Source organism: Borostomias antarcticus, assembly GCF_949987555.1.
Source record: "Borostomias antarcticus genome assembly, chromosome: 4".
In the NCBI taxonomy this organism is placed as follows: domain Eukaryota; kingdom Metazoa; phylum Chordata; class Actinopteri; order Stomiiformes; family Stomiidae; genus Borostomias; species Borostomias antarcticus.
In genome coordinates, this window is record NC_140237.1 from 10,400,270 (window position 1) to 10,427,798 (window position 27,529).

General features: G+C 46.4%; 1 protein-coding gene across 1 annotated transcript; it reads left to right on the forward strand.

The window, feature by feature from the left end:
* Nucleotides 1–545: 545 nt before the first annotated feature.
* On the forward strand, nucleotides 546–26,001 carry LOC311308348 (uncharacterized protein; the record flags this gene model as incomplete). The annotated part of the gene is made up of 24 exons (XM_084437309.1): nucleotides 546–552; nucleotides 5,866–5,957; nucleotides 6,737–6,823; nucleotides 6,962–7,068; nucleotides 10,512–10,743; nucleotides 11,590–11,730; nucleotides 11,899–12,054; nucleotides 13,685–13,829; nucleotides 13,919–14,091; nucleotides 14,275–14,472; nucleotides 14,551–14,706; nucleotides 16,368–16,512; nucleotides 16,602–16,682; nucleotides 17,123–17,175; nucleotides 17,234–17,389; nucleotides 19,015–19,159; nucleotides 19,249–19,421; nucleotides 19,605–19,733; nucleotides 19,950–20,135; nucleotides 21,876–22,120; nucleotides 22,994–23,136; nucleotides 23,673–23,897; nucleotides 24,063–24,337; nucleotides 25,924–26,001. 24 exons carry the CDS (start codon nucleotides 546–548, stop codon nucleotides 25,999–26,001), a joined length of 3,528 nt encoding a protein of 1,175 aa, XP_084293435.1.
* Between the last annotated feature and the right edge of the window lie 1,528 nt (nucleotides 26,002–27,529).

Consider the following 27,529-nt stretch of genomic DNA (forward strand, 5'->3'; position numbering starts at 1 on the left):
ATCATCACCTCTTTCTTTTTATGATTACATTAGCTAGCAATATACAACGTTAAATAGCTAGCTAACTCAAGCGGGAAACACGGCCAATGTTTGAATTAACTACATTAGCTTTAGCTAGCAACCTTCATTCGTTCATTTATTGTAACTTTACTTAATGCAAGTACAACCGCTGCCTCTTGTTAATAATAATCTCGGGGATGAATGACATAAATAATTACAAGAAGCAAGCAAGCAGCCCACAATGAAATGATTTAGTAGTTTTTATAAGTGACCAGGCTCGTCCGCTGACTGTTACCTCCTCCATGCTTACTTCAGCCTGTAGCAGGTGCTCCTCAACTTTGGTCGCCCCACAAAACACAGCGCGTGCGTGAGTGCGTCAATCAAATATTTGTCTATATGGAGAAGAGAGGAGTTAGTTCATCACCTTCCCTCGGTCCTCCCACGTAATTTCACCGCACAAATGAAATGGTTCATTTTTATTTTTATTTTATGTCGGAAAAAATACCGAGGTCATGACCTCAGTGTCCTCAATGGTAGTTACGGCCATGGCAGGTGAGTACAGCTCAGTAGACTAGGACGGTCTATAGACCAGACAGGTCAGTAGATATCTCAGTAGACTAGGAAGGTCTGTAGACCAGACAGGTCAGTAGATATCTCAGTAGACCAGGACGGTCTGTAGACCAGACAGGTCAGTAGATATCTCAGTAGACCAGGACGGTCTATAGACCAGACAGGTCAGTAGATATCTCAGTAGACCAGGACGGTCTGTAGACCAGACAGGTCAGTAGATATCTCAGTAGACCACGACGGTCTGTAGACCAGACAGGTCAGTAGATATCTCAGTAGACTAGGACGGTCTGTAGACCAGACAGGTCAGTAGATATCTCAGTAGACTAGGACAGTCTGTAGACCAGACAGGTCAGTAGATATCTCAGTAGACCAGGACGGTCTGTAGACCAGACAGGTCAGTAGATATCTCAGTAGACTAGGATGGTCTATAGACCAGACAGGTCAGTAGATATCTCAGTAGACTAGGACGGTCTATAGACCAGACAGGTCAGTAGATATCTCAGTAGACTAGGACGGTCTGTAGACCAGACAGGTCAGTAGATATCTCAGTAGACCAGGACGGTCTGTAGACCAGACAGGTCAGTAGATATCTCAGTAGACCAGGACGGTCTGTAGACCAGACAGGTCAGTAGATATCTCAGTAGACTAGGACGGTCTGTAGACCAGACAGGTCAGTAGATATCTCAGTAGACTAGGACAGTCTGTAGACCAGACAGGTCAGTAGATATCTCAGTAGACTAGGACGGTCTGTAGACCAGACAGGTCAGTAGATATCTCAGTAGACTAGGACGGTCTATAGACCAGACAGGTCAGTAGATATCTCAGTAGACTAGGACGGTCTGTAGACCAGACAGGTCAGTAGATATCTCAGTAGACTAGGACAGTCTGTAGACCAGACAGGTCAGTAGATATCTCAGTAGACTAGGAAGGTCTATAGACCAGACAGGTCAGTAGGAACTTCAGTGGTCTGGTCACACAGCAGCAGAGCAGGGTGTGGAGGACTGAGGCTGAGACAGGAGCCTCCTCATCTTTCCAAGGAACATAATTAGCATACACTCCAGTTCATTTCCCAGAACAAAGTACTTTTTTATACAGCACTGACACAGGAAGGGACTTGTCTCTGTGTAGGCCTAACCCACATTTATCTCCTGATAGATCCGCGCATGTCCTATATAACTGCTGAATCAAGGCTATGAATGCCTTACCTTTTATGGTAAGCTTGTTATCATTTCCCATGTTTGGAGTCAGCAGATGGGTGGCACCTGGCATATATACCCGCTGAAGCTTATAAAGCTACGTATAAAGCTGCTTATAAAGCAGAAACAAGCAACATTGGAATAGTTGCCTAAAAGCCTTAAACCTTTTCCTTGATTGATTAACAGTAAGGAATGGGGACCTTTAGGTTCGTGAAGTTGGGAATATTAATCACTTTTCTGCAGGTAAGACTTGCATGACTGTTTCCAACAATGAGACTAGGCACTACTAAGTCAAACATGTGCACCATGAACATGTCAACCACACCCCATTCAACGTTGTTAAATGTTTTCTAGTTTTGATTTATTTGGTCAAATGGTGTTTGAGGGTTGTGTTTATGACAAGGATTCATATTACCTATGTTTTTACATTTTAATTTACTTTTCAAACCACTTTGTACATAATGTGATATTTTATTCACTACTATGAATAAATGCATAGCAGAGCTCTAAACTCTATGAAAAGTATAGAAGGGCCCTTGAGCACTTTCATTAAATCCTAAAAAATCCAGATAACGGCACAAATGACTGTCCTCAACTGTCCGGCAAAGATACAATGTGCACCAGTCAGTTTTTGCTTGTGTCCTGGCAACGTGAAGCAGCTGCATGTTATTCCTATATCAGATCGTTTGCAGCTAAATCAAAGGGTTCAGTGTAGGCTACATATGCAGCTTCTGACCACTGGGTTTCATTCAACCTGTTTCTCGTTCTAAGAGACGCTTGTTCAGTGTTGAGTGAACCATTAAAAACGAATTCTCAGCTAATGATCATGGATCTACAGAGCATTTAGGAGCAACGCGGAGCTGCTTGGGCATCAGAACCCGTACTATGGCGCAAGCGTCTGAAGCACAAGCTTCTAAGTGCAAAGCCAATCAATGATTGCAGAAGAAGAGAGCACAAATCTCCATTCTACAACCAAATCCCACAGACTCCATACCTAACAGCAAGGCTAACTTTGTCACGGTTGCACACATACAACCTAGCCATACTCTCTCTCTGATCTATCCAACATGATCGAACTACCTAAATGAAAGTAATCTGATCTATGTTGTGAAATATACTGACTATAGCTATTCCAATTCAGGTGGGGACCTATCCAACTCTATTCGGTCAGGGACATTGAGCAAACATCAAGGAGGAGGGGCATCATTGGCTTCGTCTCAGCCCACAGAATCCAGCAAGCTCAAACACACAGTTTCAAGTTGATTTTGTGTCATTAAAGACAGAGAATAACCACCCCACTGACTCCCATTCAGTTGGGTATCCCCCTTGCCACCTCTGTATTTAGACTGAAACTGCCCATTGGTTGTCTTCTCATCAATCTGGTAAAAAAATAAATAAACCAAATGTCAAGAAGTGGACATCATTGGTTTCTCTCGACCTAAAGAATCTAGCTAGTATTTGAGCAGTTTGGAATTGGTTAGTGTCATTATAAGCACAGAGAATAACCGTCCATTGACTGCCATTCAGTTGGGAAATACATTTCCCCATTCATTCTCTACGGTGGCCGGTTCGATCGAGCTCTGAACACATGCCCATACTCCAATCATGGTAGCAGGGAGTGCAATATTGCCATCTGTAACAAAACCCCACAAACTCCCCACAGTTGGAAAACCAACTGACCTAACCATACACTATCTCTGATCTAACCAACTGACCTAACCATACTCTATCTCTGATCTATCCAACTAACCTAACCATACTCTATCTCTGATCTATCCAACTGACCTAACCATACTCTATCTCTGATCTATCCAACTGACCTAACCATACTCTATCTCTGATCTATCCAACTGACCTAACCATACTCTATCTCTGATCTATCCAACTGACCTAACCATACACTATCTGTGATCTATCTAACTGACCTAACCATACTCTATCTCTGATCTATCCAACTGACCTAATACTCTATCTCTGATCTATCCAACGTAATCAAACTACTTAAATAAGAGTCATCTGATCTATGTCGTGAAATATAATGGCTATAATGATATACCCACAATGTACCTAACCTTGATACTATGTGAATCCTAACATTTAGAACAAGCTCCCAAAGAGCTACAGTAAGCCCCTCAAGTCTCTGAACTCTGTGGATTTAGAAAGAAGATGGGCTCCTGAGTAGAATAGACTATATATTTTTACTGAGACACCAAGCATAGTTTTTTATGTACGAAGAAAAATGTACTTGGCAATGGGAAAAATGAATTGTGGCAAACTCCTCCAGGTAGTGAGCCCTGATACACGTGACAGACAAATACACAAACGCACGCATAAAGGCACAGGGGTCAAATTAATATCCCCCTCGATTTCATTGTGTAACTCACAATTACACAAGTTTGTTTTTGTTTTTTTCCATTCAAGTACACTTTGATTTTTACATCAAAAACTATGCTTGGTGTCTCAATGTAGTCTTAGACAAGTCTTAGACACGTTTAGACATTATCAGAGAGCAGAGCTTGAGGTGTTTAGCAGCCATACATGCACAGATGTCTGTATTTCAACATTCATTATATTGGACCATAGATAATGCTACATGGACTTGTTTGCCCACTAGATGGAGACATTGAGTGTGTGTGTGTGGGGGGGGGGCAGAATCAGTGACAGACAGGGGGCTTGTTACCACAAGCTAACATGCATAATGGGCGGGGAAGTTTAACATACTTGTTTGTCTTTGTTTTTACAAGCGATTGATTTGGGTGACTGGTCATACTTTCTGGGGGGGTTTAGTCAAATCTGTCTGTTTAGGAGTGCGATTGGTTATGAATCACACATACCCTCAAAGTCAAAGTCCTCTGAAATGTCACTGAATATCACTGTCTTAACCTTGTGTCTGTTAGACCTTTGCTCCAGGGTCATTGGAGGAGCCAACATGTCTGCCTGTTTTCAACTCAGACCTGTTGATTTTCAAAGTGGAGAGAATGCAGCTCCCCAGGGGAAGGGTGCTTGGCAAAGGTAAGGGCATGATGTATCACCCTTCCATATTTCCTTACAACGTGTGTGCATCAGTAGGGGAAACACCTCTATAACCTCACAACCACAAACACATATGCACTTCAAAAAGTGCACATTTAGCAGCTTATTTCAAGCAGACCTATTATGACACCAAGTATTTCCTTGGTGTGAAGTGGTGACTCGTCCACAGAGGACGCCATTGCCCATATCCTCCACAATGCTCTATCCCACCTGGACAAGGGTAAGGGAGATTATGTGAGAACTGTTAAGTGCAGCTTTCAACACCCTACCCCCCCCCCCCCCCCCCCCCCCCCAGACTCATCACCTAACTCAGGTACCTGGAAACTAACATCCCCCTGTGCAGGCGGATCCTTGACTTCCTGACAGGCAGACCACAGGTGGTAAAGGCAGGCAGCTACATCATCCTCCCTCAGCCTCACCACGGGAGCCTCCCGTCCTATCCCCACTGCTATCCTCCCTCAGCCTCACCACGGGAGCCTCCCGTCCTATCCCCACTGCTATCCTCCCTCAGCCTCACCACGGGAGCCTCACGTCCTATCCCCACTGCTATCCTCCCTCAGCCTCACCACGGGAGCCTCGCGTCCTATCCCCACTGCTATCCTCCCTCAGCCTCACCACGGGAGCCTCCCGTCCTATCCCCACTGCTATCCTGCCTCAGCCTCACCACGGGAGCCTCCCGTCCTATCCCCACTGCTATCCTCCCCTCAGCCTCACCACGGGAGCCTCGCGTCCTATCCCCACTGCTATCCTCCCTCAGCCTCACCACGGGAGCCTCGCGTCCTATCCCCACTGCTATCCTCCCTCAGCCTCACCACGGGAGCCTCCCGTCCTATCCCCACTGCTATCCTCCCTCAGCCTCACCACGGGAGCCTCGCGTCCTATCCCCACTGCTATCCTCCCTCAGCCTCACCACGGGAGCCTCCCGTCCTATCCCCACTGCTATTCTCCCTCAGCCTCACCACGGGAGCCTCCCGTCCTATCCCCACTGCTATCCTCCCTCAGCCTCACCACGGGAGCCTCGCGTCCTATCCCCACTGCTATCCTCCCTGTACGCGCGACTGTGTAGCCACCTACGAGTCCAACTGCGTCGTTAAGTTCGCTGATGACACAGCTGTGGTAGGCCTGATCTCCAACAACGAGAGGACCTACCTGGTGGAGGTGCGGTGCCTGACTTAGTGGTGTCAGGACAACAACCTCCATCTGAATGTCAGTAAGACGAAGGAGATGACAGTGAAGTAACATTTCACTGTATATTGTATACTGTACAGTACTATATACATGTGACAAATAATATCTGAATGGCAGTGGACTATGAAGCAGGAGAGGATCTACGGCCCTGTAAACATTGATGGGAGTGGGACCCCTGTGGAGAGAGTGGACAACCTCAAATATCTTGGTGTCCAGATCACCAAGGACCTGACATGGACAAAACACATGGGCTGTGTTCCGAACTGCATACTTCCATACTATATAGTATGCCAAAAAAGGATGTAGTGTGTCCCAATACATAGTATGCCACATGCAGTATGGCAAAAATACCAGGATGTCCTACTAAATCAGGTCATATTAAGCAGTATGTAAGCCAGCAGACTTTTCTGGCTATTCTGACTCACAAAAACACAAAACGGAAATTACACCACATGTGCAAGTACACCGGAGGCATACTCAGTTGTGGACGAATGTCACTTTATGGACTACGACGGATGTGGTCAAATTTCAAGGCGCAATGCTATTACAAGGTAGTATGTCCCAATGGGATGCGTACTGTGTGTAAAGTACATACTTTCTAGGGGCAGCTGTAGTACGTGCTGGTAGTAAAAAGTAGAAGTATGCGATTCGGGATGCAGCCATATTGACACTGTTGTGAGGAAGGCAGGACAGAGGCTGTTCCACCACAGACATCTGAGGATATTCCAAGTGTCTCCCCAGATACTTAGGAGTTTCTACACAGCATCCTGACTAGCAACATCACCGCCTGGTATGGGAGCAGCACCATGCAAGGCCAGAAGGGACTGCAGAGAGTGGTACGGTTAGGTGAATGTATCACACGTCAGACCCTCCCACACCTCAAAGACATCTGCACAAGATGATGCAGGACCAGGGCCAAGAGAATCGCAAAGGACCCCAGCCACCCGGACAACGGCCTCTTTCTCCCTGCTCAGGTCAGGCAGGAGGAACCGCCAACCGCCAAAACCAACACGGAGAGGCTTAGAAGCTTCTTCCCTCAGACCATCAGGATCCTGAATAAGGAGACTGCTCACTCTACTCGGCACAACTCAGTATACACTCAGTGCACACTTTATCTATGTAGCCTATCTATACTCAGTAGAATTTACGCACATTCTGTAAATATATACTGTATGCATACCAAAATATATCTGGATGCAACCTGGTCTCAACCGGCAGACTTCAGAATTCGACGTTTGTCCATCGCCTCCAAACGTCATTTCTAGACGGCATCATACAACTCCAAACGTCATTTCTAGACGGCGTCATACAACTAACGTATATGCGTGGAGGCGCTCGGGTAGCGAGCATTGAGCCATTCCCCTGCGCGCCCGCCCCCGCGCCTCCAGGCGTGCGTGCCCGCCCCCGCGCCTCCAGGCGTGCGTGCCCGCGCAGGGGTATTGCGATATGCGGAGCGCGCCCACTAAACGCCGTCCGAGTAGCTCATGGATGTATTATATAAACTGGATACAGCCACTCCATTCACTGGCCGCTATCAACAATGAAGCCCTATTGAACCGCGCCATCTTGGCAAAATTTGTAGTCATTTGACTATTTCCGGTGACTTTTGACTTGCGCAGTTGTGCTTTTCTGGCCTTCCGGTGACTTTTGACTTGCGCAGTTGAGCTTCTCTGGCCGACGCGCGTCCACGAAAAAGTTCACATTTATCTGAAATGTAGACGCGCGTTCCCGGCTCTCTCGGCTCTCCCCGCTTTGATTTAGCAATGAAAACCGGCTTGCATATTAACCTGTTTTTGTCAAATATATCAATTGGAGAAATTATTTTTTGATCCTGGCATCTTAGTTTTAACAGGTTAAATATAATTGAACATGTTTTGTTTGCTAGTAGATGGTATTCATTCCGTTCGCGATAACGTTATTGCAGCCAGGCTAAATTCCTCCAGGGAGCCAGTGACAGGCGAGTTGAAGAGCTTCACTCCCCGCCAGCAGGAGCATTGGCCGCGGCTACCGCATCTTGGATAACCCGCTGAGTTCCTGGCTGCTATTTCACATTCGCCCTTGATCAATCCCAATACCGATCCATGGTAACAATGAATCAATCGTTCAGATCAGATCGGAAGTGCTGCATGCATGTTACAACATCATTGTTAGCTTTATTAACATAACCATAGCCTACATTTATCTCTCTAACGTTAGGCTATCCATCTTACACCAGTCGGCCATTCGATAAATGGAAGCGGTGAACGCCAACGTTGACTGAAAACACCCAAACTCAGTGTATCGTTTCATCTTCATGCTACACATCAACTCCTTTACATTGTATGTGAATAAATTTGGTTATTTGGCAATTTGGTTTGGAAATGCTCCCTATTTCTGAGGTCCCAAGGTTGGTGAGTATGGCAAGCTATAAGCTATTAATACAAGCATACCGCTCAAAAAGGGCTTAATACATACAACAAACTGATCAGGCTAATCATTTTTTAATGAAAATGACCACAAGACAACCTCCTGTGCATAGTTGAAATGGTAGTGGGATACGGTGATAAACTGGAGTGATCATTTGACAGCAATTATTAGCCTTTTCCAGGAATGGACAGAAATGGGATATTTTTAGAATAACAGGAATTTATTCACATACAATGTAAAGGAGTTGATGTGTAGCATGAAGATGAAACGATACACTGAGTTTGGGTGTTTTCAGTCAACGTTGGCGTTGACCGCTTCCAGCTATCGAATGGCCGACTGGTGTAAGATGGATAGCCTAACGTTAGAGAGATAAATGTAGGCTATGGTTATGTTAATAAAGCTAACAATGATGTTGTAACATGCATGCAGCACTGCCGATCTGATCTGAACGATTGATTCATTATTACCATGGATCGGTATTGGGATTGATCAAGGGCGAGTGTGAAATAGCAGCCATGAACTCAGCGGGTTTTCCGAGATGCGGTAGCCGCGGCCAGAGCTCCTGCTGGCGGGGAGTGAAGCTCTTCAACTCGCCTGTCACTGGCTCCCTGGAGGAATTTAGCCTGGCTGCAATAACGTTATCGCGAACGGAATGAATACCATCTACTAGCAAACAAAACATGTTCAATTATATTTAACCTGTTAAAACTAAGATGCCAGGATCAAAAAATAATTTCTCCAATTGATATATTTGACAAAAACAGGTTAATATGCAAGCCGGTTTTCATTGCTAAATCAAAGCGGGGAGAGCCGGGAACGTGCGTGGACGCGCGTCGGCCAGAGAAGCTCAACTGCGCAAGTCAAAAGTCACCGGAAATAGCCAAGTGACTACAAATCTAGCCAAGATGGCGCGGTTCAATAGGCCTTCACTTTAGATTTCGAATCCTGGGGGCTTGGAGTAGCTCCACGCCTGGGTCCAGTTCCTTCCTATAGGGGGAGGCTGCTAAATCTGCTCAAAGACGCCACCTGGCGGTGGTGCATCACTAAAATGAAATAACACCCGTAAATCCCACGATACTGCGATGGTGAACCGCGGGATGGATCATTTCTAACTACTCCCAACTGTAACGCATCCCGTCGTCTTTCCCCAAAGGCAGCTGGGAGTAGACAGTAGGCAGCGTGCATGGGAGGCGCCACAGGGACCAACCAAGTGCTCCTGTCCTCCCGGATGGACAGCGTCAGCAATCTATTCTTCTGCATGTTTTTCGATTTGGCCAATTTGTGAGGAAACCCTTGCGAACATAGGGAAAACATGCAAACTCAGCACAGAAAGGCCCAGGCCCTTCTTACTGTGGGGCGACTGTAGTAGTAGCCTACTGCGCCACACGTGAGCAATTTTGGGGTCCAGTGTCTTGCTCAAGGACACGCGCCACCGCCTGGCTGGGATCGAAACGAGATCGAACTAGGATCGAACCGGGGTCCTGTATAGGAGAATCAATATTTCAGACTGACCACCAGAGGGGAGCAACGACTACCTCTACCCATTGCATGATTTCATATTGGGAAAAGTCGATGCACATAATTGACAAACACTTTCAGCAGATTGTACACTCATACGGTCCAGCTTGATTCCAGGTTTAAAACTATTTAATGAAGGATTTTCTGAAACATCAGTGAAATGAATGTAGGCAAAATTCACTTCCTGATAAGCTATATATTGCTGCTACTCTCTTCTATTCCGATAGTGATATATTATTGCACTGGTAGCCTACTCCATGTATCGTTTTTAATTTTCTTGAGCCTTTCCACGTGCACATTGTAAATGAGACCTCTCTTAATGTCTCAATGGGCTCCCCTGGCCGAATAAAGGTAAAATAAAAAAACGATAACGGAAAAACGTTTCACTGCTCTTTGTACTTACTATACTGTAATGTAGCATGCGACCAATAAACTTGACTTGTTTATCTCCGATTTATTTGTACTGGATGTATATACGTACATATTTGTAATCTATTCTCTACTATACTGTACACATGCTGTACATCTATCTATCTATCTGTCTGTCTGTCTGTCTGTCTGTGTTCCAGTGGGATTTGATGACTGCTCGGGCCGGACCAGGTTCCTGTTTGACACAGATGACACACGCTTCAGGGTGGAGCCAGACGGCACCCTGAAGCTGAAGAGGGCGGTGACGCTCCACTCTGGACACAAGGACTTCTCTGTCCACGCCTGGGACTCCCTGGGGAGGAAGATGACTGTCCTTGTGAGGGTGCAGGTGCATAACAGCCTCCATGGGTCACCAGCCCAGGGTCACCAGCCCAATGAGGTGGATTCTGTCACTCACACACAGGTGGGACAAGCCTCATTCTCTCTCACACACTCTTTCACTCACTCACTCACTCACTCACTCACTCACTCACTCACTCACTCACTCACTCACTCACTCACTCACTCACTCACTCACTCACTCATCCACTCACACACACACTCACTCACGCACGCACACACGCGCACACAGGTACACACACACACACAGGGCCGGACTGGGTGAATATTTCCTGCCGGGAAATGTAGCCCCAGTCAGGCCACTAGCCGAGCCGACGCGGTGGGGGGGGGGGGTGCTGCGCGATTTGTTGACGGGGGGGGGGGGGGGGGGGGGGGGGCTGCGCGATTTGTTGACAGGGGGACAGGCCATTCACCGCGGGCCAGGCCAGTTGGCGCGCCAGGCCACCGGGAAATATATTATAAATATAATATAAAATATTTTTTATTTTTTTTCCCCCCCAGCCGGTTCGGCCTGGATGGGTCGGCCGTTCGGGAGTCGTCCCGAACCTCCCGATGGCCACCCCGCCCCTGCACACACAATTTTAGATATTTCCTTGGTACGGCATAACTAGTGGCCAAACACCACCCCCTGATGGATGTGTGAGAAATTACAGTTCTCCTGGTGAATTGTAAATGGAGTGTTTTGTTTTTGCAGTCAAGTGAGACATTTCTGATTGTTGGTGTTGTCATGTATAGTATGTGTTCATGTATAATGTGTTTTCTACCCTGGTGCCTCTGAGAGAAAGAGAACATCAGGTTCTCTGTCTGATGTTGCTGGTTGTTCTCCCAGGCTGTCTGTCTGATGTAGGCTAGCTGTTTTCTCTCAGCTGATGTAGCTGCTAGATGATGTCATACCTGTCTGTCTCCCCAGTCTCCAGAGAGTCCAGCAGTGCCTGTGCTGCTCTTCCCCAAGGCCTCTGCAGGCCTGAAGAGGAAGAAAAGGGTCTTGTGCTTCGCTACCGTCAATGTCCTTGAGAACAGTAGAGGACCCTTCCCCAAGCATATGGCGCAGGTAAGATGGAGCAGACTCAGGTATTATACAGGACACTGAATATTCTCCAAATGAAATCCGACTCGGGAAGTTCGGCCCTGCATTCTCATACGTGTAGGCCATTCTGTGACTGAAGTGTATGTGTGTGCGTGTGTGTGCGCGCGTGTGCGTGCACGTGCATGTGTGCAGACTCGATCAAGCAACGATAAGGAAGTGACGGTCCACTACAGCATCGTAGGCCCGGGAGCAGACCAGCCTCCTGAGGGACTGTTCATAATTGATAGGAACTTTGGCGTGCTGTACGTGACGCAGCCCCTGGACAGAGAGAAGCAGGACAAGTACAAGGTAGGAAACCTGGAGAGGAGACATCTTACTGGTTCACTTCATAGATATGGCATGTCCTGTTAGGGTCACAATTCGATTACAAGACGATTTTGATTAGATTATGATAGGATTTTGAATTTAAATATTCAATTTCTACAATTTGACTGCAGTAACCCATTAAATACATCCCAAGCACAAAATTGTAAAAACAGGACAAAATCCTAAAAAAGAATTATGAAAGAAAAAAAAAGTGGAATTTGTGAATCGATCGGTAATCATAGAGAATAGAATCACGGTTTTTACATGAATAGATTTTTCCCACCGCCATGTCCTGTGCTTCTCAAAAGAACTTAAAAGACAACCACTAATTACCTCTACCCTCGGGGGTTATGTTTTCAGTGCTGTGGATCCGTCTGTCTGTTACGCAAAAACTACCACCGATTTTCATGAAACTCGGTGGAGGGGTGTAGCATGGGCCAACCCATTACATCTACTATCAATAGCATGTAAGTGCGAAGGATTGATTCAGCTAGCTAGCTATTTTGCGGGTATTAGGACCAAAATAATTTTAGGGTGGCTAATATTAACTGTCTGCTTTGAACTAGCTAGCTAATCAAGCTTGTAGCTAGCTAGCAATAGATTACTATCTTGGAAGCCAGACTCATTGCAGAAAAAAGTCAGGAGCCGCCCAGAACGATTTGAGTGAGTGGGAGTATTTGTGCATACTCTTGATCTTCTTTAATTGTTGTTATTGAGTCTATTTCTGCAATAACTGCACTTATGGCTGTTTATTCTTCTAACGTTCATGTTACCACTTGTTGCTTTATTCTACAAGCGGACTCCTGTTGTGGTGTATTTCTCATCTACGGGAACTAATGAACTAATGAGGGACTGGGGGCGAAACAGCAGTTAAAATGCAGTCTCCTGATTGGTGCCCTATTTTCTGGGAAAGCACAAATTGTTTTGGGCGGCTGAAAGTCCAGACTTATCGTGAACACATCTTTTTTTTGTGATGAGTCTGGCTTCCAGGCTACTAGACTACTGCTGTTTGTCCTCTCATACAGGTATGTAGGTAGCTAGCTTGGTAGTTGAGATACATCAGAGAGCTGGAGAGCACCCCTTCAGCTGACCCCAGCTGTCTCAAACCTGCTCATAAATTACACTGGTGATGCACCACCACCAGTATCATTTTGACGTCAGTACCCTAATGTCACTGTACATGCTGACGATGTACCTCATGGGACGGAGCACTGCGATCTCTGTGCCCTTCTAGTTAAAACTGGAACGCAAAAATGTTAAACTTGAATTAACCTTGCAAATGGCAAATGGACTGCACTTATATAGCGCTTTTATCCAAAGCGCTTTACAGTAGCCTCTCATTCACCCATTCACACACACATTCACACACCAATGTCAGAAGCTGCCATGTAAGGTGCTAGCCTGCTCATTGGGAGTAATTTGGGGTTCAGGGTCTTGCCCAAGGACACTTCCACATATGGACAGGAGGAGGCGGGATTCGAACCTATGACCCACCCTACCACAGCCACAGCCGCCCTGAAAATGAATTTGTAGTTTAGCTGTGTGTGTTTGTGTGTGTGTGTGTGTGTGTGTGTGTGTGTGTGTGTGTGTGTGTGTGTGTGTGCGTTTGCAGGTTACAGTCCATGCTGTGGCTGAGGGTCAGGGCGTCTCTGAGGAACCCATGGACATCATCATCAACGTCATTGACATGAACGACAACAAACCGGTCTTTACAATGGACCCATTCCTAGGGACCGTTCGAGAGGCGTCTCCTATAGGTGAACACACACCATCTGTGTACAGTAGCTGAAGGTAGATTGCCAGGCTAGGAGACAAATGTAAATATAATCCCCCCACCACCCTACAGGTTTTGAGATTATGAAGGTGGTTGCCATGGATGCAGACGAGCCGGGCAGTGCCAACTCAGACGTCCGCTATGAAATCGTGAGCCAGGAGCCCCAGCTGCCCAGCCCCAACATGTTCACCATCAACCCTGTGAGCGGAGGCATCAGAGTCAACGCTGCCAACCTGGATAGAGAGGTGGGTGCTGGTCTGGACACTGAGCTAACGACACAAGAACAACCACAGTTACAGAAACATGGGTTAAGCCCAGAATCAGAACACAGGTGCTCAAGAGGGCCCAGAACCTGGAACTGTCCTCCCTGTAGCTTCTCCATGTATCACTGTGACCTTCTCTGACACCACACCTCTTCTGTCTTCCAGAACTTTCCCAAGTACACGCTGGAGATCCAGGCGGCCGATATGGAGGGAAGAGGGCTGACGACCCGAGGGAAGGTCATCATCACCGTCAGCGATAGCAACGACAGTGCACCGGAGTTCGTGCAGAAGGCGGCATGGGTCATTAATTCAATCAACATCCCTGAGAAGGACAGAGGGCCCTTCCCCAAGATGATAGTGCAGGTAAGAGGGAGCAGCCTGAGGTATTATAGCTACTGGACAGGCCCTTCATTATTTGAGTGTGTGTGTGTGTGTGTGCAGACTCGATCAAGCAACGATAAGGAAGGGACGGTCCACTACAGCATCGTAGGCCCAGGAGCAGACCAGCCTCCTGAGGGACTGTTCATAATTGATAGGAATTCTGGCGTGCTGTACGTGACGCAGCCCCTGGACAGAGAGAAGCAGGACAAGTACAAGGTAGGAAACCTGGAGAGGAGACATCTTACTGGTTCACTTCATAGATATGGCATGTCCTGTTAGGGTCACAATTCGATTCCAAGACAATTTCGATTAGATTATGATAGAATTTTGAATTTAAATATTCAATTTCTACAATTTGACTGCAGTAACCCATTAAATACATCCCAAGCACAAAATTGTAAAAACAGGACAAAATCCTAAAAAAGAATTATGAAAGAAAAAAAAAGTGGAATTTGTGAATCGATCGGTAATCATAGAGAATAGAATCACGGTTTTTAAATGAATAGATTTTTCCCACCGCCATGTCCTGTGCTTCTCAAAAGAACTTAAAAGACAACCACTAATTATCTCCACCCTCAGGGGTTATGTTTTCAGTGCTGTGGATCCGTCTGTCTGTTACGCAAAAACTACCACCGATTTTCATGAAACTCAGTGGAGGGGTGTAGCATGGGCCAACCCATTACATCTACTATCAATAGCATGTGAGTGCGAAGGATTGATTCAGCTAGCTAGCTATTTTGCGGGTATTAGGACCAAAATAATTTTAGGGTGGCTAATATTAACTGTCTGCTTTGAACTAGCTAGCTTAGCAAGCTTGTAGCTTGCTAGCAATAGATTACTATCTTGGAAGCCAGACTCATTGCAGAAAAAATAGCATTTTCACGAAAGTCAGGAGCCGCCCAGAACGATTTCAGTGAGTGGGAGTATTTGTGCATACTCTTGATCTTCTTTAATTGTTCTTATTGACTCTATTTCTGCAATAACTGCACTTATGGCTGTTTATTCTTCTAACGTTCATGTTACCACTTGTTGCTTTATTCTACTAGCGGACTCCTGTTGTGGTGTATTTCTCATCTACGGGAACTAATGAACTAATGAGGGACTGCGGGCGAAACAGCAGTTAAAATGCAGTCTCCTGATTGGTGCCCTATTTTCTGGGAAAGCACAAATTGTTTTGGGCGGCTGAAAGTCCAGACTTATCGTGAACACATCTTTTTTTTGTGATGAGTCTGGCTTCCAGGCTACTAGACTACTGCTGTTTGTCCTCTCATACAGGTATGTAGGTAGCTAGCTTGGTAGTTGAGATACATCAGAGAGCTGGAGAGCACCCCTTCAGCTGACCCCAGCTGTCTCAAACCTGCTCATAAATTACACTGGTGATGCACCACCACCAGTATCATTTTTGACGTCAGTACCCTAATGTCACTGTACATGCTGATGATGTACCTCATGGGACGGAGCACTGCGATCTCTGTGCCCTTCTACTTTAAAACTGGAACGCAAAAATGTTAAACTTCAATTAACCTTGCAAATGCATCCAAATCCAAAGCGCTTTACAGTAGCCTCTCATTCACCCATTCACACACATATTCACACACCAATGTCAGAAGCTGCCATGTAAGGTGCTAGCCTGCTCATTGGGAGCAATTTGGGGTTCAGGGTCTTGCCCAAGGACACTTCCACATATGGACAGGAGGAGGCCGGATTCGAACCACCGACCCTATGACCCGCCCTACCACAGCCACAGCCGCCCTGAAAATGAATTTGTAGTTAAGCTGTGTGTGTTTGTGTGTGTGTGTGTGTGTGTGTGTGTGTGTGTGTGTGTGTGTGTGTGTGTGTGTGTGTGTGTGTGTGTGTGTGTGTGTGTGCGTTTGCAGGTAACAGTCCATGCTGTGGCTGAGGGGGAGGGCATCTCTAAGGAACCCATGGACATCATCATCAACGTCATTGACATGAACGACAACAGACCGGTCTTCACAATGGACCCATTCCTAGGGACCGTTCCCGAGGCGTCTCCTATAGGTGAACACACACCATCTGTGTACAGTAGCTGAAGGTAGATTGCCAGGCTAGGAGACAAATGTAAATATAATCCCACCACCACCCTACAGGTTTTGAGATTATGAAGGTGGTTGCCATGGATGCAGACGAGCCGGGCAGTGCCAACTCAGACGTCCGCTATGAAATCGTGAGCCAGGAGCCCCAGCTGCCCAGCCCCAACATGTTCACCATCAACCCTGTGAGCGGAGGCATCAGAGTCAACGCTGCCAACCTGGATAGAGAGGTGGGTGCTGGTCTGGACACTGAGCTAACGACACAAGATCAACCACAGTTACAGAAACATGGGTTAAGCCCAGAATCAGAACACAGGTGCTCAAGAGGGCCCAGAACCTGGAACTGTCCTCCCTGTAGCTTCTCCATGTATCACTGTGACCTTCTCTGACACCACACCTCTTCTGTCTTCCAGAACTTTCCCAAGTACACGCTGGAGATCCAGGCGGCCGATATGGAGGGAAGAGGGCTGACGACCCGAGGGAAGGTCATCATCACCGTCAGCGATAGCAACGACAGTGCACCGGAGTTCGTGCAGAAGGCGGCATGGGTCATTAATTCAATCAACATCCCTGAGAAGGACAGAGGGCCCTTCCCCAAGATGATAGTGCAGGTAAGAGGGAGCAGCCTGAGGTATTATAGCTACTGGACAGGCCCTTCATTATTTGAGTGTGTGTGTGTGTGTGTGCAGACTCGATCAAGCAACGATAAGGAAGGGACGGTCCACTACAGCATCGTAGGCCCAGGAGCAGACCAGCCTCCTGAGGGACTGTTCATAATTGATAGGAATTCTGGCGTGCTGTACGTGACGCAGCCCCTGGACAGAGAGAAGCAGGACAAGTACAAGGTAGGAAACCTGGAGAGGAGACATCTTACTGGTTCACTTCATAGATATGGCATGTCCTGTTAGGGTCACAATTCGATTCCAAGACAATTTCGATTAGATTATGATAGAATTTTGAATTTAAATATTCAATTTCTACAATTTGACTGCAGTAACCCATTAAATACATCCCAAGCACAAAATTGTAAAAACAGGACAAAATCCTAAAAAAGAATTATGAAAGAAAAAAAAAGTGGAATTTGTGAATCGATCGGTAATCATAGAGAATAGAATCACGGTTTTTAAATGAATAGATTTTTCCCACCGCCATGTCCTGTGCTTCTCAAAAGAACTTAAAAGACAACCACTAATTATCTCCACCCTCAGGGGTTATGTTTTCAGTGCTGTGGATCCGTCTGTCTGTTACGCAAAAACTACCACCGATTTTCATGAAACTCGGTGGAGGGGTGTAGCATGGGCCTACCCATTACATCTACTATCAATAGCATGTGAGTGCGAAGGATTGATTCAGATAGCTAGCTATTTTGCGGGTATTAGGACCAAAATAATTTTAGGGTGGCTAATATTAACTGTCTGCTTTGAACTAGCTAGCTTAGCAAGCTTGTAGCTTGCTAGCAATAGATTACTATCTTGGAAGCCAGACTCATTGCAGAAAAAATAGCATTTTCACGAAAGTCAGGAGCCGCCCAGAACGATTTCAGTGAGTGGGAGTATTTGTGCATACTCTTGATCTTCTTTAATTGTTCTTATTGACTCTATTTCTGCAATAACTGCACTTATGGCTGTTTATTCTTCTAACGTTCATGTTACCACTTGTTGCTTTATTCTACTAGCGGACTCCTGTTGTGGTGTATTTCTCATCTACGGGAACTAATGAACTAATGAGGGACTGCGGGCGAAACAGCAGTTAAAATGCAGTCTCCTGATTGGTGCCCTATTTTCTGGGAAAGCACAAATTGTTTTGGGCGGCTGAAAGTCCAGACTTATCGTGAACACATCTTTTTTTTGTGATGAGTCTGGCTTCCAGGCTACTAGACTACTGCTGTTTGTCCTCTCATACAGGTATGTAGGTATCTAGCTTGGTAGTTGAGATACATCAGAGAGCTGGAGAGCACCCCTTCAGCTGACCCCAGCTGTCTCAAACCTGCTCATAAATTACACTGGTGATGCACCACCACCAGTATCATTTTTGACGTCAGTACCCTAATGTCACTGTACATGCTGATGATGTACCTCATGGGACGGAGCACTGCGATCTCTGTGCCCTTCTACTTTAAAACTGGAACGCAAAAATGTTAAACTTGAATTAACCTTGCAAATGCATCCAAATCCAAAGCGCTTTACAGTAGCCTCTCATTCACCCATTCACACACATATTCACACACCAATGTCAGAAGCTGCCATGTAAGGTGCTAGCCTGCTCATTGGGAGCAATTTGGGGTTCAGGGTCTTGCCCAAGGACACTTCCACATATGGACAGGAGGAGGCCGGATTCGAACCACCGACCCTATGACCCGCCCTACCACAGCCACAGCCGCCCTGAAAATGAATTTGTAGTTAAGCTGTGTGTGTGTGTGTGTGTGTGTGTGTGTGTGTGTGTGTGTGTGTGTGTGTGTGTGCGTTTGCAGGTAACAGTCCATGCTGTGGCTGAGGGGGAGGGCATCTCTAAGGAACCCATGGACATCATCATCAACGTCATTGACATGAACGACAACAGACCGGTCTTCACAATGGACCCATTCCTAGGGACCGTTCCCGAGGCGTCTCCTATAGGTGAACACACACCATCTGTGTACAGTAGCTGAAGGTAGATTGCCAGGCTAGGAGACAAATGTAAATATAATCCCCCCACCACCCTACAGGTTTTGAGATTATGAAGGTGGTTGCCATGGATGCAGACGAGCCGGGCAGTGCCAACTCAGACGTCCGCTATGAAATCGTGAGCCAGGAGCCCAAACTGCCCAGCCCCAACATGTTCACCATCAACCCTGTGAGCGGAGGCATCAGAGTCAACGCTGCCAACCTGGATAGAGAGGTGGGTGCTGGTCTGGACACTGAGCTAACGACACAAGAACAACCACAGTTACAGAAACATGGGTTAAGCCCAGAATCAGAACACAGGTGCTCAAGAGGGCCCAGAACCTGGAACTGTCCTCCCTGTAGCTTCTCCATGTATCACTGTGACCTTCTCTGACACCACACCTCTTCTGTCTTCCAGAACTTTCCCAAGTACACGCTGGAGATCCAGGCGGCCGATATGGAGGGAAGAGGGCTGACGACCCGAGGGAAGGTCATCATCACCGTCAGCGATAGCAACGACAATGCACCGGAGTTCGTGCAGAAGTCTGTAAGTGTACCGGAGAGATTGAGCTGTGGGCTTGGGTGACCAGAGAGGTATGATATTGGTCAACAAACTTGGATGTTGAAGTTTTACTGTCCAGTTAAATGGTTCCTATATAAACCCCCTCTTCTCCCTCCCCTCCTCTCTTCTTTCTCCTTCTCTCCTCTATCCTTTCTCCCTCTCCTCTTCCCCCTGCTCCTCTCCCCTCTCTCCTCCCCCCAGTACACTGCGACGGTGCCAGAGAACCAGGTGGATGCTCTGGTGGCGAAAATGCAGGTAACTGACGGTGACGAGCCCCACTCCTCTGCATGGGCGGCGGTGTTCAGCATCGTGGAGGGAGACCCTGACGGACTATTCAGCGTCACCACCGGAGCCAACAAGCAGGAGGGGATCATCACCACAGCCAAGGTAGCCTACACTTGATTCAGCTCGCACACTCTCTACACTCCACTCCACACAGCTCACAAAAAAGTAATTCTCTAGCATTGGCTAACTAGCTTATCACTTAATATTAATCAGCTAAAATGGGTATGTAACGACAGTTTCTCCCAGCTAGAAGGCAACTGCTAAGCTACTATACTGATGTAGCTAGCATGTACCCAATTCAAGAAGCTGCATTTCTGAGCACAATCATACACTGAATAGCCAAAATGACAGGCACATTATTTTAGGAAAGGTGACTTAGACCTACAGTAGCTAGCAGATGGTCTAGCATTACGCTAGGGTAGTTGGCTAACGTTTGCTAACTTGCGCTACCACTGCAGAATGGAAGTTGGATGGAGTAAAATACATAGATATATGTATACATAGATATAATCATTGGGGGAAAAAATCTAAACTTAACATCTAAACTAGGGCTGTCAAACGATTAAAAAAATAATTAATAATTTCAAGATCTGTAATTAGTTAATTAATCGCAAATTGATCGCATATCCATTTGTTGCTGGCAAAAGCCCCCAAATGAAGATATTTCAATCCAATTACATTATTGTGGCTTTGTGATTGTGCAGAGCAATGCCCTGCGCCAGTAGGCTACTTCCATTCTTGTCGTCTTTTCCGTGTCATACAGCTGGTGGATTTTTGTAACTACGGTGCCTCTTGAAGGCGGCTTGTAAGCTGCATCAGATGAAGCAATTTGAAACGCCTCCATTAAGCCCTTGTCTTCTACAGTTGAAATTGGTCTCCAGTCCACCGCAATCCACTTTGCGATGGAGTTTGTACATTTTTAAATTTTTCAAGGTAGACTTGTTCATTCTGAGCCTATTCTCAGTGAGCTCTTATTAACTGTCCGATCTGAGAGGTTTTTTTTAAAGTAAACTTTCCGTTTAGAGGGCCAAGCAAAGTCTGATTATCCGCCTCCAAGTTTGTTTCAAGGCAAAGATTTTTAGGTGTGACATACGCCGTAGCGGGGTCATTCAGGTCCAAATTAAGTTTGTCGCTTCAATGTTAAATCAGGCAATCATGCGGCAACTGTGAGACGAAATGTGGATGAAATCGATGAATGCGATAAATATGACTTAATTTTTATGAACGCATTAATGTTTCCTTAATTAATCTAATTAACGCATGAAATTGACAGCCCTAATCTAAACGCTAAATACCATTAAACTTGTCAACCACAGCGGCAATGTAAAGCCAGATGATTATTCTGTTCAAATACCTATTCACTTTGCCGTTGTGGTTTCCAGTCTGAGCGGATCTGGATCCCCTTGTCCGAAAACTGGCCCACCCATAAACCCATGATGCGAATGCGATGCGGCAAGAACTTCTTCTGGAATAGACTGCGTTTCCCCTAGGATTCTTTTCAAGGGGGGCGGATGGCCCCCGAAACTACTAGTGTTGTCTCGGGGTGGGCATGTCACGGATACATGGTGTCAAGTGTCGTTTTAGACGCGCACAGTAAGGCGTTTATCGGTACATTTTTCTACACTGAGCTGAAATGGAACGAGTAAAGACTGGCGAGATAGACAGGAAACCAAGCACTGAACAGTGGATAGAAACCAGGCTCTCCCCCGAACTCACACACTCTCTACTGTACACACTCCTCACCACACACAAACTACAGTACATTCACACAAACTACAGTACATACACAACTCTCACACATCAGACTGGTTTGTTTGAACAGATTTTTGTCTCTTCTTACAGGCATTGGACTTTGAGAAAAACCCTAAATACACCCTGTTGGTGAATGTGGTCAACGAGGTCCCGTTCGCCACGCGGATGCCCACCTCCACAGCAACCGTGATAGTAACCGTGCAGGACGTGAACGAGGCGCCGGTCTTCAACCCTGTGGAGAGGCTGATAGTGAAGAAGGAGGACCTGGCGGTGAACACCAAACTGGTGCTTTACACAGCCACTGACCCCGACACGGCACGCAAGCAGACCATCACGTAAGACTGAAGATACACACACACACACACACACACACCTAACACCTTAGACGGAAGACAGACATACACACATACCTAACACGCTAGACGGAAGACTGTCATACACACACACACACACACACCTAACACACTAGACAGAATATAGACATACACCCTAGACTGAAGACACACACACACACACACACACACACTTAACACCCTAGACTGAAGACAGACATACACACACACACCTAACACCCTAGACGAAAGACAAACATACATACATTGTGATTGTGTAGAATCAGGCACATTTGAAATTTAGAAGAATGTGCATCCCAACCAAGAATAAGTCGATACGTACAGTACAAACTGTCAAATGAGAAGAATGTACGACAAGTGGGACTCATTCCTTTTTTATGAATCCATGGACGCGGATTTACACTTGTTGTTCTACTTCACGTAACCCCAGGGGCGTCTGCTCTAAACAGACAATAAATAAAGGCAGTGTTAGAAGTTGACTAACTGATAGCAGATTAAGGGTATTCCAAGGCGGTAATGTTGCACTGTTGAGTCGCGAATCTAACTGGACGTAGGACTCATGATGACTTGGCTTTCAAACAGCTCTAACATTAGAATCATCCTGGTTCTAATAGTTCAAGAATCATCTAAGAGGATAGATAGACACATAGACGTAGGTAGGTAGGTAGGTGGGCGGGTTGGTGACAATCTTATTAATTCACGAAGAGAAATTCAATCGTCACAGCTTATAGATACCCTCGGTGTTGGTGGACAATTCCAGAATGGGATAGGTTTGATGTGGGGCTATTCCCTGTTTCCCCCCTGGTCTAACTGAGGGTCCCCCCCCCCCACACACACACACACACACTCTCCCAGGTACAAGATCCAGAATGACCCGGCTGGCTGGTTGAATGTCAAAAAGGAGACGGGCATGATCACGGTGAAGAGCCCCATGGACCGAGAGTCTCACTTTGTGACCAACGGAAAATACATCGCTCTCATCGCCGCCATTGATAACGGTAGGTCTGCTGTCTGTCCTGGGCACGAGTCTAGACACTGCTAAGCTGACGTACAGACAGACAATGCTCTAGTCTAATCTAACACCCAGAAACGCATTGGAAATGTTGCTGCACTACTCTGTGTGCACACAACTTTCAGTTTTATATAAACTTACATGTGGAAGTTTTTTTTAATTTTTATCTTAAGTGAAAGGTATTTGAAACGCGCAGATAATTTATCCGTGTTTCACATGACTTTAAGTAATTCAGCCAGGTGAACACTCACGTTTGGAATTATGGGAGGAAGTGGGGTTTAAATTTGGTAATTTTTTTTTTTTTTTTATGCGTTAGTCTCCAGATTAATCGTGAGTGTTAACGCATTAACGTTGACAGCCCTAGCTTCTGTACTACTTCAGATCTGTCCCAAATTGATCGAGTCATTACTATGGAGTCATTACTTTTCACCTGTTAATTGATTAGAAATCTTATCAAGTTTCCATTATTTTACTCTCACTCATTCATCCGTCCATTCATTAATTCATCCGTTCACCCCCCAGATGAGATTCCAGCCACAGGAACGGGCACTCTGCTGATCCAGCTGGAGGACGTGAATGACAACGCCCCCATTATCCAGGAGCGCACCATCGACGTCTGCAACAAGGAGCCAACGCCCCAGCATCTGACCGTCACAGACAAGGATGGGCCGGGCTTCACCACTCCCTACACCGTCAGCCTGGAGGGGATGTCCAAGACCAACTGGTCCGCCCGCATGAATGAAAGCAGTACGTACTTGGGGAGAGGTTACACACAACACAGGCATGTGCGAGCCTGCCTACAACTGGGCCTGGAACTTCGAGGTTGTTCTAGTCATGTGGTGGGAGAATAACAACAAATCCCCATCCATTTAGCTGGTCTGGTATGTAAACAGTACTGTGTGTGTTTTTCAGAGACGGGCATCATCCTGACCCTGACCAGTGCTCTGGAGCAGGGATACTACACCGTGGTGCTGAGGGTGTCGGACAACCAGGGTTTGGAGCAGGACAGCACGCTGCAGGCCCACGTGTGTGACTGCACCGGCGGGAACTTCGAGTGCCAGGTTATCAGGGAGGCCTATGTGGGGACAGTAGGGACACCGGAGTTCGTGCAGAAGGCGGCATTCGTCATCAATTCAATCAACATCCCTGAGAAGGACAGAGGGCCCTTCACCAAGATGATAGTGCAGGTAAGAGGGAGCAGCCTGAGGTATTATAGCTACTGGACAGGCCCTTCATTATTTAAGTGTGTGTGTGTGTGTGTGTGTGTGTGTGTGTGTGTGTGTGTGTGTGTGTGTGTGTGTGTGTGTGTGTGTGTGTGCACGCATTTATGTATACATAGATTATGGTCCATGCTATGGATGTGGTGTTGGGTATTGCTGAGAAGCCCATTGACATCATCATCAAAGTTACCGACATAAACGACAACAAACCTGTCTTCACCTCAGACCCCCTCCTAGGGACTGTCCCTGAGGCTTCTACTATGGGTGAGAACACGCACACACACACACACACACACACACATACACATTACTCATATACACATTCTAGCTGAGCTCAGCTGACAGTGAGGGTTGAGTTGAGCCTCTGAGCCTGCAGATCTCTGTATGTAGTTGCAATCAGATGAGAGATGGTGCATTGCCAGGATAGGATAAACCAGTCAATTTAATACATTTATCTCTTTCTCCTCTCCTCCCAGGTTTTGAGATTAAGAAGGTGGTTGCCACGGATGCAGAGGAGTAAACGCTGGAGGTCCAGGCGACCGATATGGAGGGGCTGGTTAGGCGAGGGAAGACCCCTTTCCAAGATGGCTGCTTGCATTGTCTCAGCTCAGCGTTTGTACTGTATGCATTTCAGTTTATTTTATAGGATTTTTAACAATTTCCTAACTTCTGGACAAAGGTTTATGCTGCCGGTATCGAATGGATTGAAGCATGCTGATGGAAATGGTTAAAGAAATGTCTTTGGGTTTATCTGATCCTGTTAAGCTGTTTCTAATTATGTGTGGCTCCTGTGTGGCTGTCAGGGTTCCTGGAAGGGAAGGTTGAGGCAGAGGACATGTCTCCCAATCGATAGATTTACATGTCCATGGGTTAAGGGTGTCATTCTCTAGGTTGTACGAAAACACCAACTGTTTGGGGCCAGGCGCCTCAACCCAATCTTGGTTGCAAGGCCGTATTTTGAGACCAGAGAGACAGTTTTTTCAGGAAGGAAAGGGGTTGTGGACCCCCCCCCCCCCCCCTTCTCCCTTCTCTAATGGTTAAAACCACTGCTCAGTTTGCATATGCTTTGATTTTGGGTAGACAGCGGCGCAGGCAGGGAGCCAACACATTAGACTAGATGCCATCGCCTTTTGTATTCTTATCTCCTGTAATAAACCGCTTTTGATTGTCGCTCAAATCCCGTGTTGGAGAGATTCATTTTTGGGATCCATCAGAACAAAGGGACACTGGACTGTGTGGTATTGTGAGAGATTGGGTGCCGTCTTTTATTGAGATCAAAACACAACGCAGAGCCAAACAAGGACATCATAAAAGACAACGAAAGTCAACAATGCTGTCTTAAACCGAGAATTGTGGACTACTTACCTACCTTACTTACTTACCTACTACACCTATTTTTGGGAACTGCCAAGGTGCTATACTCTTGAGTGTTTGCCTAGAGAAGTTGCTTCCAAACACAGCTACCATCTACCTTCTGTAGTGAGGCTTGCTTTAAGCCTAGATCTACAGCAGTTGGCCACCACCATATGAACCTGCTCTTCTACCTGTTGTAGAGTGGCCCAGCGGTCTACACCAACGGTCTCCGGTCAGCCAGCCCGGCCAGCCCAGCGGCCTACACCAGCAGTCCCTAGCCAGCCAGCCAACGCTAGCTGTGTCAAGGGGGAGGCAGCGACTAGCAAGCCTATTCCTCAGCTCATATCAAAGATCGGGAAGAAGCCCAGAAACCCGATCATGAAGAGACACCGGACTTCACATATCTTCAAAACACTCAATCACGCTAAGTTAATTTGTGATCCTAAGTTCAAAAACAAAGGGCTACTCTGCGGTCACCTTAATGTTCGCAGCTTGATGCATAATCGTAACCAAATAGAGCATATGTTATGCAACTCGAATATAGACATCATAGGTTTGTCTGAGACTTGGCTAAACAGCTCCTCCCCTGAAGCCGCTGTAACCCTACCAGGCTACAGTGTCTTCAGGCAGGACAGAGCCGAGGGAAAGGGTGGGGGGGTCTTACTGTACTTGAGAAACACATTGAAATGCTCTCAACTCAGTATACCTGATGGGGTTGAGATTGAGTACATTTGTGTTAAGGTTGCACTCTCTGAGGAAATGTCTTTCATTATCATGTGCTTGTACCGTCCACCAACCGCCAAACGTGTTCTACACACAGTTCAAAGCTCTCCTACAACACTTCTCTAATAAGAACGAAGTGCTTATAATGGGCGACTTCAATATCAACCAGGATATAAAAAGCATTAGGAAGGCCCTCAAACAGACCACTGATCACTTTGATTATTCCCAGCTGATAGAGCAGCCGACCAGAATAACAGGTAAATCCAGCACTCGGATTGACCTGTTGTTTACAAAAAGACCAGAAAGGGTGGTGAAACCCACAACCTCTTGACAGGCATATCTGACCACAATGCCTTTTTTTTTTTTTACAAGAAAACTGTGCAGGACGCGTTTCTCCAACTCCCTCTCAAAGGACGCGTTTCTCCAACTCCCTCTCAAAACCGCCCAATCTGGCACCCTTTTATGAATCTGTACCTAAAAGTCAACAGCAGAACTTAGCTTCACTGGGCCAAAGTCTTAGTCTGTGAAAACACAGATCTTGCCTGTGGACTTTTTAATGAGTCTATTAAGGAGGTTGTGTCATCTTTCACCACCAGACGTAAACACTTTAAAAAGAAGAAGAAGGGTTCATCTCTTCCTTGGGTTGATGCTGAATGTAGAGGGCTCATGTTGAGTAGGGACCTGTTGCTGAAGAAATCTCTGAAGTCTGGCCTCACAACTGATCGCCTAAGATTTACAGCAATGAGAAACAAAACAGCCCAGACCCTACGTAAGGCTAAAGCCAACTTTTTAATTAATATCATCAAAAGTGCGCAGGGAAATGGCAAACTCATATGGCAAAACATCAACAAACTTGTTGGCTGCCAAGACAGACAGGGGGAACACAAGCTGGAGCTCAGTATAAATAACATCTTGGTCAGTGATCCCATCACTCTGGCCACCGGCCTGAACTCCTTGTTCTTGGAGTCTGTGAATGATATAGCCCAGCGATTTCCTCTACCTGCTTGCTCTGATAGTCTAATAAGCAGTGATCAGTCAGCCTTCAGAATTTCTGAAATAACAGAAGTAGAGGTAGCCAGACTT